Source organism: Chrysemys picta, chromosome 12 (genome assembly GCF_011386835.1).
Source record: "Chrysemys picta bellii isolate R12L10 chromosome 12, ASM1138683v2, whole genome shotgun sequence".
Lineage (NCBI taxonomy): Eukaryota > Metazoa > Chordata > Testudines > Emydidae > Chrysemys > Chrysemys picta.
This window is the reverse complement of record NC_088802.1, coordinates 26,388,444-26,405,363: the sequence shown is the minus strand read 5'-3', so window position 1 is coordinate 26,405,363 and position 16,920 is coordinate 26,388,444. Positions and strand designations below refer to the sequence as shown.

The following is a 16,920-nucleotide window of genomic DNA, read 5'->3' as shown; positions in this document are numbered from 1 at the left end:
GGCATTACATTTTTGATGTAATCCATGATTATTAGTATTTGATGTTCTTCTGTCCCTTCCCAGCTCTTTCTGTCATGGGGAGTGTATTAAGGGAAGGGAAGGACAGTAGCTGGAATCCCTTATCCCCTTTTTCAGGCAGGGACTCATCTGAGATTGTGACACACCAGGATTATTTAAGGAAATAATTGCCCTGGGAGGGATTTTCTTGTGTCCGGATGGTGGGGTGGTTCAGGGACTCATGTTTCATGAAATTCAGGCTTTGGGAGATGAACATGAATCTGTTTCTTTTTGTACAAATAAATTCCTAATAGAGAGAGAGAGAGAGAGAGAGAGAGAGAAGTCTGTCTCCCAGAGCTCTGCCAGGGGTATGGTGATCCTTAAGAGTCCCAGGACAGGACTGTAAGCTCAGAGAGGGTGGATCAGAGTCCCAATGGGGATGGGGTGGGTCTGAGAGACCCAATGAGCACAGAGGAGGCCCAGGGCCAGCTGAGAGATCCTCCGAGACTGTGTGTGAGAGACAGAGAATGTGGTTATGTGAAGGGGGCGAAAATGGAGTGAAAGTAACAAAAGGAGGAAAATAGAAGGAAAGGAATGATTGGTAGCGAAGAAGGGTTAGAAGAGAGAGGAAGAAATAGCAACACACAGTGCATTTAGACTCAGCTTTCCTCTGCTGCTCCCGGACCCCACCCTCAGCATTACCATTACTGTTGCCAATTTTCTAATTGCTGAAAACCGAACATCCTTGCCCTGCCCTGCTCCTTCCCCCGAGGCCTCTCCCCCTACCCTCTGTCGCTCACTCTCCCTCCCCCCACTCATTCCCAGGGCTGGTCGGCAGCACTTCGGTGGCAGCTCAATTGCGCCGCTCTATTCTTCGGCGGTAAGTCCTTCACTCCCTCTCTTCCTCTTCAGCGGCACTTCTGCGGCAGCTCAAAGAGGAAGAGAGGGACTGAGGGACCTGCCGCCGAATTGTGGCTGAAGACCTGGACGTGTTGCCCCAATACTGGAGTGCCAACCCTTTGTATTGGCCGCCCCAGGCACCTGCTTCCTTAGCTGGTGCCTGGAGCCGGCCCTACTCATTCTCCCCTCTCCCAGGACTCACTGGCTGCCTGCAGAGTCAGGCTGGGAGGAGCTGATGTGGAGCCTGCCCATCAGCCCAATTGGGGGACAGCAGAGCGGGGTGGGGGGTGGTCCCCAAAGCAATGAGCTGGGACACGTGGGGGTGGGTCCCTGGAGCAAGGGACCAGGGGTGGGGAGGGGTGAGTCCCCATAGTGAGGAGCCAGGGACGGGGCAATCAGAGCACAGGGGGGGGGGGGGGGCAGAAGGGTGGTGGATAGGATTCTCCCCCGGGTGATGGCACCTACCTCTTGCAGCCTAGTCTGGAAGCCAGCCAGCCACTGCTCTCTGTCAAGCATCAGCAGCTGAGCAGAGAGCAGCTCCTCCATGTGAGTCCAGCCACAGCTGCTGCTCTTCCTGTCCCCAAATGGCAGAGGCCAGTTACTGCAGTGTCTGGTCAGATGTGCTGACTGGACGCAGCAGATTCCCTTTGAAAACCGGACACCTGGCAATCCTACTCTCAACTGATTTCCAAATAGTTCTAGGGCTAGTCTCTGTGGGGAAGCTTTACATAGATTCATTGATTACATGGTCAGGAGGGACAATTGTGATTACCTAGTCCCAACTCCTCTATAACAGGCCACAGAACTTCCTTGGATTAATTCCTGCTTGAACTAGAGCGTATGGTTTCAAAACCGTCCAATCTTGATTTAAAAATTAGTAAATTTCCCCCTTGGCTAATAACCCCTCACTGTTAAACAATTGCACCTTATTACTTGTCTGCATTTGGCTTCACCTTCCAGCCATTAGATCTTGTTACACCTTTGTCTGGCAACATGAAGAGCCGCCCTGTATCATATTTCTGTTCTCCATGTAGGTACCTACAGACTGTGAGCAAGACACACCTTAACCTTCCCTTTGCAAAGCAAAAATAGACCCCAGGAGCTGACTCTGTCACTGTACAGCTTGTTTTCCAGTCCTTTAATCATTCTCACGGCTCTTCTCTCCAGTTTATCAACGCAATAGTCCAGCAGCGATTGGACCACTGCCAAATACAGAGGTAACACAACCTTCCTACTCCTTCTGGATATTCCCCTGTTTATACATCCAAGGACTGCATTAGCCCTTTAGGCCATGGCATTGCCCTGGGAGCTCATGTTCAGCTGATTATCCACCATGCCCCACAAGTCTTTTTTCAGCGAGTCCCTGCTTCCCACGAGACAGTGCCCCATCCTGCAAGTGTGTCCTACATTATTTGGCTCTAGATTCACAACTCTGCATTTGGCCATATTAAAACATAAATTGTTTGCTTGCACCCAGCTCACCAAGCCACCCAGAGGCTCTCTGTCAGCAACCTATCCTCTTTGAGATTTACCAACCCCCTTTGCAGTTTGCCAACTTTATGGGTGATACTTTTTAGTTTTCTTCCAGCTCACTGATGAAAATCATGTGAAGTAGGGTAGGGCCAAGAATGGATCCTTGCAGGATCCCACCAGAAACATACACGCTCAGTGATGATTCCTCATTGTACAATTGTTGTGAGACCTGTCAGCTAGCCAGTTTTTAATCCATTTGTTTTGTGCCATACTGTTTTTGTGTTTGTTTGTTTGTTTTTTCAAATCATTTACCATCTGTCCCCCAGCTCCTGCTGAAGGTGTGCCTGGCAGTCTGGGTGCCCTTTGCAATGTGGTTGGTGAGGGAGTGTTGTCTCCCTTCTCCTAGTGGTGCTGCAGTCTGAGTGGGAATCAGGAGCCTGGGGAGATGTCCTGGGGAACAGAGAGCCATCGCTCGATAGAGTCCCGCAATGAAAGAGACACAGCCCTGGCGGGCAGCAGGGGTACGGATGAGTAAAAATTAAAAAGGCCACTGTGCGCGAGCCCTCTTAGGCGCGGGGCTGATTCCGGGGAATCAGCCTAAAGCGGCCTTGCTCCTGGGCCACGTGTTCAACCCCAGGGCAGAGCGCAGGAGGGGAGCGGGAGTCATTAGCTCCTGCCACCAGAGGGCTCTGGGTGCGGCGGAGGCTGGGGACGGGCAGGCTGCGCGGGCCCTTTAACTCGGTCTGCCAAGGAATCCGGGATATTTCAATTTGAGCTTCCTGGGTCAGACGCTGCTGCCGCCTCCATAGCTCCATTGTGAGCCGGGAGCTTGCGCTGAGCCGCTGCTGCTCCCCAGCGGGGTGTGTGCGGGGAGAGCCCTTCCCTAGCGCCCCTCTGTGCCCAGCCGGGGGGACTTTCTCCGGGGGCTGGAACCAGCCCCTGGGGCAGCCCCGGGCTCTGCCGACACCAGCCCCTGAGCCGGAGCCTGCAGGTGAGGGGAGAGACCCGGGGGAAAGGGCTGGGGCCGGGCAGGAAAGTGATTCTGCACCAACTGCCCCTCCTCGCCCCAGCTCTGCTCCCGGGGGCGGGGGTCTGCGAGTCCCAGAGCTGCTGCCCTCCTTGACCCTCCCCTGGGCTCTGCCCCCCTGAGCTCCTGCAGGAGCCGAGCCAGTTTACAGTGACAAAGCTGTGTGGTTTCTTCCACTCCCCGGACCAACGTAGCCATGCCGAGAAAACCCCCCAGGTAGACACAGCAATGCTGACAAAGTGTTTCTGTTGGCCCGGCTGTCGAGAGAAGTGGTGTTCCTGCACCGGAAGAAATACTCCTGCTGAGTCTACCCTAAAGGGCTATGCATTCTTAACTCTGCAGAGTAGACATGGCCGCAACAAAACAGCAACCAGATCTCCTGTCCAGAGGGGGGAAGGAGAATGAAAGGGGGAAAGGAGAAGCAAGTGGGGAGAGAAGTTACAGGTGCCTAAACCTGCCCAGGTCTGTTGACTTTAGGTTCCTACCTCTGCCTGGTCCCTGCTACTGCCCTGGGTGACAATGTCAGGGTGAGCCCCAGTGCAGCTGCTTCGATTTTGTTCTTTTCTAGTATTTGGTTCTGGGAGCATTTAAATATATACCTCTACCCCAATATAACGTGACCCAATGTAACACGAATTCGGATATAACACGGTAAAGCAGTGTTCTGGGGGGGCTGGGCTGCACACTCCGGCGGATCAAAGCAAGTTTGATATAACGTGGTTTTACCTATAACGTGGTAAGAGTTTTTTGGCTCCTGAGCACAGCGTTATATTGGGGTAGAGGTGTATGTGTTGGTCGGTTGAGAAAAATGCCCCAGCGTTTTCGCAGTGTGACAGAATGCAGAACGTCTGTTTGCAGGGAAGGGGAAGGTGGTGAACCAATGTGTGAAATTGTCTAAAGTCCCCGTCTGAAACCTTTCCTCTGCCCTTTTCACCGACAGGCTGGAAAATAACATCCAGGTTTCACTCCACATTTTCCCACTCTCCCTGGGGATAGTGAAGGGAAATGGCTGCAGTGTAACAGGCACAGGTAAGTGATTGTCAGGGAGTAAGTGTGTGTGTGTGGGATCCCTACCAGTGTCCCTGATTTCCCTCTCATGCCAGGGACTCTGTGTGCCCCTCCATTAAACTTAATAAAACCACCAACTTTTTCTCCTCAGGTAGTTAGTGTTTAGATACTGTTCTAGTTCCTTGATAGATGGGAGTCCTCTATTGAGCTAACAAACAAGTCCATTTTTTCCAAACATTCAGACATATTTACCTTCCCCCCCCCCCCATCTCCCCAGTAAATGAGTAGTTTAATGACAATCCCAGTGATTGCAGGCTGTGCAATCACTTTTCGTTTCACTTCCACTGGGTCTCTGGAGTCATTTCCTTTTCCACTCTATCCCTGGAGTTCTAGTCCCATCTGCATAACCAATTGTTATGTCTTTTGCTCTTTACACAACACAAAGAAACTTGTAGAAACCCCAGGCACAGTTGAGTTCCAAATAACCTTACTTATTTAACTAGTGCAGATATCCAAAGCCTAACTACATTCACTGCTGTTCTGACGTTTTTGGAGCTTTCTAAAACTAGAACATGACAAGGGATAACCAACTATTTATATGGACACTACATTCTCTTTAACGTGAAGCTAGAAGATGTGGGAAAGGCCCAGCAGGAAGAGTTAGAAATTGCCCACTATGAGGAAAGAAACCCCTGAACAGCCAGCTATCAAAGACCTACTACCAACCTGCAGAACTCCGAAGCCAAGAGTCACTCCAGAAAGTTATGAGTCAGGCATAGATTCATAAGTTCTGAACCCATAATGGACCATTGTGATCATCTAGTCAGTCCTTCTGAATAACGCAGGGCATAGGACTTTCCGGTATTAATTTCTGATTGAAATAGAGTGGCTCTTTTAAAAATACATCCAATCTTGATTTTAAAATTTCCAGTGATGGAGAATCCACTGTAACCCTTGATAAGTTTTTCCCAATGTTTAATTACTCTCTCTCTGGTAGAAAGTTTGCACCTAATTTTAGTCTGAATTTCTATTGCTTCAGCTTCCAGCCACTGTATCTTGTTGTACTTTTGTCTGCTAGATTGAAGAGCCCATTATCAAACTTCTGTTCCCCATATGAGTACTTGTAGATGGGGATCACGTCACCACTTAATTATTTGTTTGATAAGCTAAATGGCTTGAGCTCCTTGTGTCTATCACTGTAAGGCAGGTTTTTCAATCCTTTAATCATTCTTGTGGTTCTTTGAGCCCTTTCCAATTGTACAGCATCATTCTTGAATTGTGGATACTAGAACGGGACATAGTAGTCAAGTAGCAGTTGCACCAGTAACACACAGAGAGGTAATATAATTTATCCATTCCTACTCAAGTTTCCCCTGTTTATACATTGAAAGGGCTAATGTGATGCTTCAGGTACAGCGTCACACTGGGAACTCACGTTCAGTTGATTATCTACCTTGAGCCTCAGATCTTTATCCTGGGAAGTAGTGACTCTGAAAGAGTGTCCCATTTTGCAAATACCGCCTGCTTTGTTCCTAGATGTGGGAGTTTATATGGTGTGTAGAGAAACGCATCTTGTTGGCCAACATTCAGTTTACCAAGTGATCCAAATCTCTGTAAAATGACCAGTCCTCTTTATTATTTACCACTCTTCCAATCTTTGTGTCTTCTGCAAACTTTATCAATAATGATTTTGCTTTCTTCCAGGTCATTGATAAAAATGTTGTTACAAGAGTTGGCTTTTGTTGAATGACTTGCAGAAGTCAAGTATACAACATTAACATGGTTACCTTGATCAATCAAACTTGTAATCATTAAATAAATCCTAAGTTTGACAAGATCTATTTTTCATAAATCCATGTTGATGGACATTAATTATATTACCCTCCTCTAATTCTGTAGAAATCAATTCCCACATCAGCTGTTACATTATTTTTCCTAGGACTGATGTCAGCCTGACAGGCCTATAATTCCCAGGTCATCCCATTTACCCTTTTAAAACATTGGCACAACATTAGTTTCCTTCCAGTCCTTTGGAACTTCTCCACTGTTCCAAGCTTTTAAAAAAAAAAAAAAAAAAAAAAAAAAAAAAAAAATCTGATGTGCTGATTTTAAAATGTCTAACTTTAATATCTGCTGTTTAGCATTCTCCTCTAAGTTATTGTTAGAGTGGACAGTATTTTAGCATCATCATCATCATCATCATCATCAGATGATGATGATGATGATATGAATATATCATCAACTTTTTCCCAAATATGGAACAAAAATATTTATTGAACACTTCTGCCTTTTCTGTATTATTATTGACAGCTATTTTCATATAGCAATGGACTAATAACATTGATAGGATTGCTTTTCTTCCTTGTAATCTTTAAAAACTCCTTATTGTCCTTAACTATTCTGATCATAGAGTTCTCCCTATGTCCTTTTGCTTCCCTTAGCAATTATATACAATTCCTAGCTTCTAACATATTAATTTCTATCACCCTCCCCTTTTCCCCATTTGTGGTGTGAGTATGTATGTATGTGCATATTTCAGTTTTCAAAAATACTCTCACTTCCCTGCTAAGCCAGGCTGTTCCTTTTTAACCAGTGTAGCCTTCTTTCTCGATTTTTGGGATTGTGACTCTTTGGCCATCTAGTAAAATGTTCCTAACCAGTTTCCCATTGTAACTGATGTTTTTCTGTTTAAATTATTGTTACCAGCTGATATGGCTCATAACCATTTTCAGCTTTGTGAAACTGGCCCTGTTAAAGCACCAGGGAGAGAGAGCGATAAATATAACTTGTTTGGGCTTTATTCTGTTTGTAACCACTAATTGTTAGTGCTGGGATGAAGAGGAATTTATCTGTCAAGATGAGGTCTCAGCTAGAATTCCCGCATGTTGGTTGCAACACTTTTGAGTGAGTAAATTATCGTGTATAAATGAGAAATTCTAATGACATTTTAGTACTGGTAGGCTGCAGTTCGCATGCTATGTCAGTCAGATTAAAGTTCATCATGATCACACAGCTTTCTTCCCTACAAGTTATAGAAAGATGCTTGAGGAGCCATTCATCCTGTTCTTTAAGTGTGATTTGGTAGTCTGTAGCAGACACCAACTAGTACCTCATGTTGTGCTTTATCTGTTAGTACACTGATCTGTAAGCATTCAAGTTGGTGACTCAGAAACAGGTAATGCCATTTGTGACATAGGGTGCCACGCTCCCTCTGCTTCTGCCTATTCAGTCTTTCCTAAATTGATTTTAACACTCTGTCATGTGAATCATCCCACCAGTTACAGTAACACCATCTAGATCGAATTTGTGCTCATAAATGAGTAACTTCAGTTTCTCGTTTTTTTATCGAGGCCCCTAGCATAGGTATGTAGGCAATTCAAGAATTTTCTTTTCATGTTTCTTGATGTCTTGATTAATTTTGTTCTCAACTTCTTAATTTTTTGCTGAGTGCTCATTTGTTCCCTCTTTTCACACTCCTCTGTTGGTATTAGTTTACTGCCTTTCTGAATACTCTGTCCAGTCTGTGCCCTTGCAGCTATATTCTTCTGCTGAGATGCAGCCATTCAACCTGTACAGCCCCTTCACCCCACAGAAGGTAGTACAATGTTCCACAAACCTAAAACCCTACGCCACTTACCTATCCAGTGCTTCACTTCCAGAATCTTCTGCTTTCTGTCTTGCTTGGCTTGTGGGCCAGGAAATATTTCTGAGAAGATCATTTGGACGTTCTTCTCCTTCAGTGCCCTTCCAGGTTCTCTGAAGTTGATTGTAATTTCTCCAGTTCAAGTTTAAAAAAAAAATTTGTGACAATTTTATTTGCCTTCTGTTTTCTGAGCCCAGGGGGTAGGGAAGGTATGTATGCGTGAAGCTGCCTGTTGTGTGTATCACACTGCATCTACAAAACTCCACCTCCAACAGTGCACATGGAAAAGTGTGGGCCCCCCCAGCTGCTGGGATTTACCCTTCTGACTTCTCCATCCTCCTGCTTAATCACGACTCTGTTTCCTCTTTACCCCAGCCAGTCTTCTCCCCCACACTCTCCTTTTCTCTCCTGCCCTATATTCACCTGCCTTTCCCTTTACAATTTCCTACCTCTCACAGCTACTGCCCCACATGCCCCTGCACTGTCTATTCTCCTGCACCTGCTCAGCCTCCTGCTGGTTGAATCCCCCTCAACCTCTCTTTGTCCCCCACACATGTTCCTGGACCCCCCAGAGTCCCTATAGCTTCCCATATTTCCACTTTTCCTCTGAATTTCCTGTCCAGTCTCCTAACCACAGAGCCCCAGCCATATTGCTTGAGAAGAGCCTGATATCATTCACACTGAAAACAAGGGCAGTTGGTGGCCATCTTTATTAGGGGCAGCCTCACTTCCACATGCCAGATCTGTAGGGAAACAGTTGCCATCTTGATTAAGGGCCATTTGACTTCATCTGCAACTAAATATCATGAGACTCCATTATAAAAATCACCAGAGTCAGCAGCTCTGGGCATTGCACTTTCACAGTAGAAATTGTGTGTGTTTTTAATGAAAGCTCTGGGAAATTTCCCAGCTCCCCAGGGAAGTTCCCTGCTCTCGGTGGGGAGGGGAAATTTCCAGCCCTGCCTGTGACTGATTAGGGCTCTGATCTCAGCAGGGCTAGGAGAGGGGATAAGAGGTTGAAGACCTGTGCTGTGTCTGGGTCATAACATCCCTTGGTATGTGGAGGACCCTGAATCTCCTGCCGGGGGGAACCTCAAGTCTCCAAGGAACCATCTGTCCTCCTCAAAGTGTCTCCAGAAACAGTTTCCAATCCCTTTGGTTTATAGACGTGATGGAATACACTCCTGTATTCATATCCTACACCCCACTGGAATACTTTTTGTACAAAGTATGACTTTTGAGGTATCTCTTGAAAATTCATAATTTGGTGGTCAGTGTTGTCCTGATAAAATATGTGGCAACACTGTATGTAAAATTAAGATTTTCCTGTAGGATGTTGTTAACACATGTTCCAAACCAGGGGTGGCCAACCTGTGGCTCCAGAGCCACATGCGGCTCCTTGTATAGGCACTGACTCCGGGGCTGGAACTACAGGCGCCAACTTTCCAATGTGCTGGGGGGTGCTCACTGCTCAACCCCTGGCTCTGCCACAGGCCCTGCCCCCATTCCACCCTTTCCCACGCCCTTGCTCCTCCCCTTCCTTTCCCTCCCCCCCCAGAGCCTCCTGCATGCCACGAAACAGCTGATCAGGACGTGGCGGAGGGAGCGGGAGGTGCTGACCACGGGGCTGCCGGTGGGTGGGAGGCGCTGGGAGAGGGGGAAGCTGATGCGGGGGCTGCTGACATATTACTGTGGCTCTTTGGCAATGTACATTGGTAAATTCTGGCTCCTTCTCAGGCTCAGGTTGGCCACCCCTGTTCCAAACCATAGCAGAAGTTGGCAAACCGGTCTGTCCTAAACAAAGGAATGTGTGCTCTGCTTCATTAGCATTTATGCAATAACTAGAGTCATCGAGCAGGAAGGGAGACAAAGGGAGTGCAAGCAGGTGAGAAAAAAGCAACAGAGAAAATCCTTCCACACAGACTCTTTGTCTCCTGGTTCTCAGCTGGAAATGCTTCTCAAAGGGGGAACAGGACTATAAAAAAAGAGGGGCAGACACCCCAAGAGGCCCCCTTTGCACCTGAGCAAACAAAGAAAATAGCTGTTGGATTATGGGGAAAGGGTCCTGACCCGAAGGTTGGTCAGTAACACTGCTGGAATCATGTGGTGAGAAACTTTGCTTCAGATCTTGTTAGATGTGAGAAAGCATCTTCTCTTTATTTTTCTTGTAGTCATTTCTCACTTTTATGCTTCATTACTTGTATTCACTTAAAACCTATCTCTTTGTAGTTAATAAACTTGTTTTACTGTTTTATCCAATCTAGTGTGTTTAAGTTGGAGTATCTTTATTTAAAGTAATAAGCAGTCATTATTCCTTTAAGGAATTAAGGACTTATTTTATTTGTATTGTCCAGGAGAGGGCTGGGTAGTACAGGCCATACATTTCTGGGGGGAAATCGAAGATTGGGGGTGCGTGTGGGTCACACTGAAGTATAACCAAGGCTGGTGAGAGTCAGTGTAACCCAAGTGTGCCTGTTAGGCTGCAGTTATACATACACACACACTCTCTCTCTCTCTCTCTCTCTCTCTCTCTCTCTGTCACACACTGAGTGTGTGGTTTGCATGCTGGTAGGCTGTTTGTGTATGGCTCTGGTGGGTGCTAGTTCAGCAAGGCATCGTAAGGCACCCAAGGTTACAGGGCAGGGGTGACACAACTGCTCATTAGTCTGGATTGTATCCTTGCTATGTCACACCCACCCAGCTAGCACATCTGGAAACAACTGTGTCTTAGAATAAATGTAAAATCTTGGTCTCACATGGTTTCTTTGCCTGGAACAGGATTTCCCATTCCCATGCTTGTTGTGATCTCCCAGGGAAGAAACATGGGTCCAAGATCTCCAGGACTCTGAGGAAAGGGAGATCCTGAGAAACAGCCACACAGGTGAGGAATTGGTTAAACAGACGCAGAAGCCGTGTGCCATTGATGTGGTATATCTTGACAGTAGTAAGACTTTTGATACGGTCTCACATGACCTTCTCATAAAGAAACTAGGGAAATCCAACCTAGATGGAGCTACTATAAGGTGGGTGCAAAACTGGTTGGAAAGCCATTCAGAGAGTAGTTATCAGATGTTCGCAGTCAAGCTGGAAGGACATATTGAGTGGGTTTCCACAGGGATCAGTTCTGGGTCTGGTTCCATTCAATACCTTCATCAAAGATTTAGATAATGGCATAGAGGGTACACTTATAAAGTTTGTGGACAATACCAAGCTGGGAGGGGTTGCAAAGTGCCTTGGAGGATAAGATTAAGATTCAAAGTGATCTGTGATGTATTAGCAGGAGTGTTGTAAGCAAGAAACAAGAAGTAATTCTTTCGCTCTACTCCACGCTGATTAGGCCTCAACTGGAGTATTGTGCCCAGCTCTGTGCACCACATTTCAAAAAAGATGTGGAGAAATTGGAGAATGCTCAGAGAAAAGCAACAAAAAACATTAGTTCTAGAAAACATGACCTATGAGGGAAGATTGGGGAAAAAAATAGGGTTTGTTTAGTCTGGAGAAAAGTCTGAGGGAACAAGTACAGAAAAGGTTGTTACTAAGAGGAGGGAGAAAAATTGTTCTCTCTAACCTCTGAGGATAGGACACAAAGCAATGGGCTTAAATCGCAGCAAGGGAGGTTTAGGTTGGACATTAGGAAAAACTTCCTAACTTTCAGGATAGTTAAGCACTAGAATAAATTGCTTAGGAAGGTTGTGGACTCTCCATCATTGTCTAACCTGCTCTTAAAAATCTCCAAACACCTGTCAGGGATGGTCTAGATCAGAGGTTATCAAACTGTGGTTCGCGAGCTCCATTCAGGTGGTCTGCGGATAGTCCCTCTAAGGTGCACACCTGGGTGGCTGCACACAAGAGAATGAAGGGCCACCCACCTAATTAGTGGAGCCACAAAGGGGTGGCTCTAGTAATTAAGTGCCTGGACCCTGGAGAAGATGCACATGTAAGGTGAGGTGGTGGCCTTGGGGAGAATAGTGGGTAGGTGGGACGGGGCAGTGGGGTGAGAAGAGGGAGTGGGGGGAATTTGGATCATGCAGGGCTGCAGCGGCCAGAGAAAGAGGCAACTTTCCCCAGCTCCAGGGCTGCAGCTGCCAGGGAGAGATGGCCCTCCTTGCGTGTAAACAGCTGAGATTCTCACAAAAGCCCTGTGAGCATCTCCAGGTCTCTGTCCCCAGGTCAGGATTGTCCCCAGCCGGTGGTGTATACACATGGCAGATGTCGCTCGTGACTTCCCACCCACCCTCACTGACCCCAGGGAGCAGTTCCCTGCCTTTGAATGTTTGGATGGGATGTGGGAGCAGAATTGGTCTCCCCTCCCCCCACATTCTGGGAAATGTTTTGGGAAGGATTTAGATCCTGCTTTTTCAATTATCCCAACAGGTACTTTAATTTGTCCCCCCACCCCCCTTTCCTGTTCCACTTTCTGAGATTCCCATTTGTAATGGGCTCGGGTGGTCGGGCACCCGAGCCTGAGAGATTGCCAGGCTCTCAGTCCCCTACTGGGCTGTGTACTTTGTCTTTAAGGCCAGGAGAGTGGTAAGGGGCACCCAGGCCCTCTCTCACCACAGGGTCCAGCGCATGGCCCAGTGTATACCAACCCCTGAACAGGGTGGGGTTGATGTCCCTCCCGGCAGGGAGTCAGAACCCACTGCCCTGGGCTACTTCCTACAAGTCCATTCAGTTGGGGACATGGCCCCTCTAGTACAATCTGCCAGTGGTTTGCTGCCCATAGGGTTCCCTCTTGGGTCTAGGGAAATGCCTTGATGTGGTCCAAGGTCCTTCCGGCAAGGTGAGGATGAGCCTACAATGTCTCTGGGGTCTGCTCAGTCTGATACCTCTGGTGCTGGGGGTTCATTCGCGGTCTCCCCTTGGTTGCGGAGCCAGTGCTGGCTTCCAGGTGGCTGCCCTGGCTGGCAGGTCACTGCTCCATCCCTTCAGCCCTGAGCAGAACCAGGGTCCCTTCTTTTATCCTCCCTCCAGTCCTGGCATTGTTTGCAGGTATAGTTGGGTGGGGCTAGCTTAACTCAAACACTTTCTTTAACCCTTGCTAAGGCAGCTGGGAGTTTCTCTGCTTCATTGCGCTCTTCTTCCAGTGCAGGGACTGACTCCTGTCTGGATTGTCTCTCTGTCACATCAGGTGATGGGATGGTGAGTGAGAACAAGGAGGAGCATCCTCAGCAGGGAGGTCCTGGTCAAATGGAAGCACAGAGAACACTATCGGGAAGATCTGAAGGGGAAGTGTCCTGGAGTCCTGAGGAGGGAGAAGCCTGCGGAAATCAGCACAGGCCAGAGGTGCAGCAGGGAACCTCCTCAGGGGAGAGACAACAGGGTGAATCCACTGACCAGGGGGTTGGTTTGAAGGACCTTCCTGAAGACATGATCCAGCCAGGAATCTGCACTAAAGGGAAACTATATGAATGTGCTGAGTGCGGAAAAATCTTCAGTAATGACTCATCCCTGATTGTTCATCGGAGAGTCCACACAGGAGAGAGACCCTATAACTGCTCGGAGTGTGGGAAATCCTTCACTCGGAGCTCCACCCTTGTTGTGCATCAGAGAGTGCACACAGAAGAGAAACCCTATAAATGCCCCGACTGCGGGAAAAGCTTCAAGCGGAGCTCAACCCTTATTTCACACCAGAAAATCCACACAGGAGAGAGACCTTATAACTGCCTTGAATGTGGGAAAGGCTTCAGTGAACGCTCAAACCTAAACAAACATCAGAGAATCCACACAGGAGAGAAACCCTATAACTGCCTTGAGTGCGGGAAAAGTTTCACTTGGAGTTCACACCTCATTAAACATCAGAGAATGCACACTGGAAAGATGCCCTATAATTGCCCTGACTGTGGGAAAGGCTTCAGTGACAGCTCAGCTGTTATTAGACATCAGAGGATCCATACTGGAGAGAGACCCTATAAATGCCTCGAATGTGGGAAAAGCTTCAAGCAGAGCTCAAACCTTATGAATCATCAGATAATCCACACAGGAGAAAAACCCTATTACTGCCCTGAATGTGGGAAGGGGTTCAGTCGGAAGGCTCACGTCATTTCACACCGGAAAATACACAGGGTTGAGAGATCCTTTAACTGCCTTGAGTGTGGGGAAAACTTCTCTAGCAGCTCTGACCTCATTAAACATCAGAAAACCCACACTGGAAAGATATCATATAAATGTTCTGTCTGTCGAAAAAGCTTCAAGCAGAGGTCAGAACTTATTTCACATCAGAGAGCTCACAGAAAGAGAAACTATAAATGTTCTGTCTGTGGGAAAAGCTACAAGGGGAAGGTCTCTCTAATGTCCCATCAGAAACTCCACACAGGCTAGCAGGTGGCAGGAACTCTCAGTATGGGGCAATGGGTCTGTGCCCTCATGAAGCAAAGAGTGAATGTCCTTCATTGGTGGAGGGTCCGTGTAGGGGCAGCAAGTGGATGAAGGGTTCTGGTTTCAATGGGGGATAGTTGGCAGTGGCAGAGAAGGAGGAAGCACTAGGGAGCTGTGTGATTTCAGGGTCTGAGGGGAGCAGGTGATGGGATTAGTGGAGGACATTTCTGTGGGTTCTGCATGCCCTTTCCAGTTTAGAAGAGAGGTAAAAATGCCCCATTGCAGTTTATGTCTGAGTTGTCTCTGCAGCTCCTAGGGCATCTCGGGATAGGGACAGGGGAATATTATTCAGGGAAGTAGCAAGGGGCCCTCTGGGGCTGTAGTTACAAGGCAGTAACAGCTGCCGATCTGAACTAACAGGATGTCGGAGCACTGCTCAGTGTATTGGACATCTATGCAGTCGTGAGTGATGGGGGCAGCTGGAGATTGGGGAATTCATGGTGGAGATTCCCCAGAGAGGTGGGAACTCTGGGGGATGCCCTTTTAGGAGTGTGGTCTAGTGGTTAGAGGGGACAGTGGGGGAAATGAGTTAGGACTCCTGGGTGTGAACTAGTGCCAGTCACTTCCTGTCCCCTCTCTGTGTCCATTTCTCCCATCTCTACAGTGGAGATAATAGTGGAGATAATAGTGTGCAACTCCTTGGAGCGTTGTGAGGGGCCGGTAATTACTGTGTGTTCTGTAGCTCAGGAGAATGCAAGTACTTGGGAGGGAAAACATCATTATTTTTATTATTGTTATTACTGTGTTTTCATAGAATCACAGAAATGCAGGGTTGGATCATAGATGCTGGAACTAGGGGTGCTGCCAAACTCCCTGGCTTGAGGCGGTTTCTATTATATACAAGGTTTATAGTTTAGTTCAATGGCTTGCAGCACCCCCTCTATACAAATTGTTCCAGCACCCCTGGGTTGGAAGGAACCTCGAGAGGTCCTCCAGTCCAATTCCCTGCACTGAGGCAGGACCAAGTAAACCTAGACCACCCTTGTCAGGTGTTTGGAGGTTTTTAAGAACAGGTTAGACAATGACGGGGATTCCACGGCCTCCCCTGGAAGTCTATTCCAGAGCTTAGCTACCCTAATAGTTAGAAAGCAAATGATTTTTTCCTTCCGAAGCATACCATTTTGCACTTGTCTTTACTGACTTGATTTCAGACCAATTCTCCAATTTGTCAAGGTCATTTTGAATTCTAATCCTGTCCTCGAAAGTGCTAGAAATCCCTCCCATCTTGGTGTCATCAGTAAATGTTATACGCATATTCTCCACTCTATTATCCTAGTATCAGAGGGATAGCCATGTTAGTCTGGATCTGTAAAAAGCGACAAAGAGACGAAGTGGGTATTCACCCACGAAAGCGTATGCTCCAATACGTCTGTTAGTCTATAAGGTGCCACAGGACTCTGTCTATTATGCTAGTGATTAATGACAATATTGAATAGTACCAGATTCATGACTGACCCCTGAGGAGCCCCATTATCTATGTCCCTGTAGTTTAACAACGAGTCATTGATAACTACTGTTTGAGTACGGCCTTTCAAACAGTTTTGCACCCACCTTATAGTAATTTCATCTAGACCACATTTCCCTAGATTGTTTCGGAGATTGTCACAGGGGACTGTGCCAAAAGCCTTACTAAAATCAAGATCTATCTGCTGCTTTCCCCATGGCCATTACACCAGTAACCCTGTCAAAGAAGGAAATTAGATTGGTTTGGCGTGCTTTGTTCTTGAAAAATCCATGTTGGCTATTTCTTATAAGCCTGTTCTCCTGTAGGTACTTACAAACTGATTGTTCAATAATTTGTTCCAGTATCTTTCCAGGTGTTGAAGTTAGGGTGACCAGTCTATAGTTCTCCAGGTCCTCTTTGTTTCCCTTTTTAAAGACCGCTACAATGTTTCCCTACTCCAGTGCTCTGGGACCTCACCCATCCTCTGTGTTCTCATAGATAATCGCTAATGATTCAGAGACTGGTTCAGCTAGTTACTTAAGTACCCTAGTGTAGAGTCAATTTCTATCAGGCCAGGCCAATTTCAATACATTTTACCTCTCTATCTGTTCTTTTCCTGTTTTGGCTTGAATTCCTTCCCCCTTGCTGTTCATATTAATTACGTTAAGTATCTGGTCAGACTAGTGAATACTGATACAAAGTAGGCATTAAACACCTCAGCCTTTTTGTCATCCATTATTATAACTATTTGATTATCTCCTGTCCCTTCCCAGCTCTCTCTGTCAGGGAGAGTGTGTTACTGAATGGAAAGGCAGGTCTGTAGCTGGAATCCCTTATCCCTATTTTCAGGAAGGGGCTCAACTGAGATTGACCCACTGGGATTATTCCTGAAATAATTGTCCTGGGAGGGATTTTCTCCTTGTTTCTGGATCATGGGGAGGGGCAGGGTCTTGTGTTTCTGGAAATTCAGCTTTTGGGTGAGTCTTTTATATTTCATTGAAATTTTTACCTGAATGTTTCTTTTTATACAATAAATTCCTAATATTTTTG

At 46.9% G+C, this 16,920-nt stretch overlaps 1 protein-coding gene across 1 annotated transcript in view; it reads left to right on the top strand.

The window, feature by feature from the left end:
* The window catches only part of LOC103306931 (zinc finger protein 239-like), a 25,760-nt gene extending 8,840 nt beyond the window's left edge, over positions 1-16,920 (top strand). The window contains exons 2-3 of the mRNA XM_065562624.1: positions 4,338-4,426; positions 13,180-16,920. Of these exons, the coding sequence (XP_065418696.1) occupies positions 13,188-14,369 (1,182 nt within the window). The 5' untranslated portion in view covers positions 4,338-4,426; positions 13,180-13,187 and the 3' untranslated portion in view covers positions 14,370-16,920. The remainder of the gene's footprint in view (positions 1-4,337; positions 4,427-13,179) is intronic.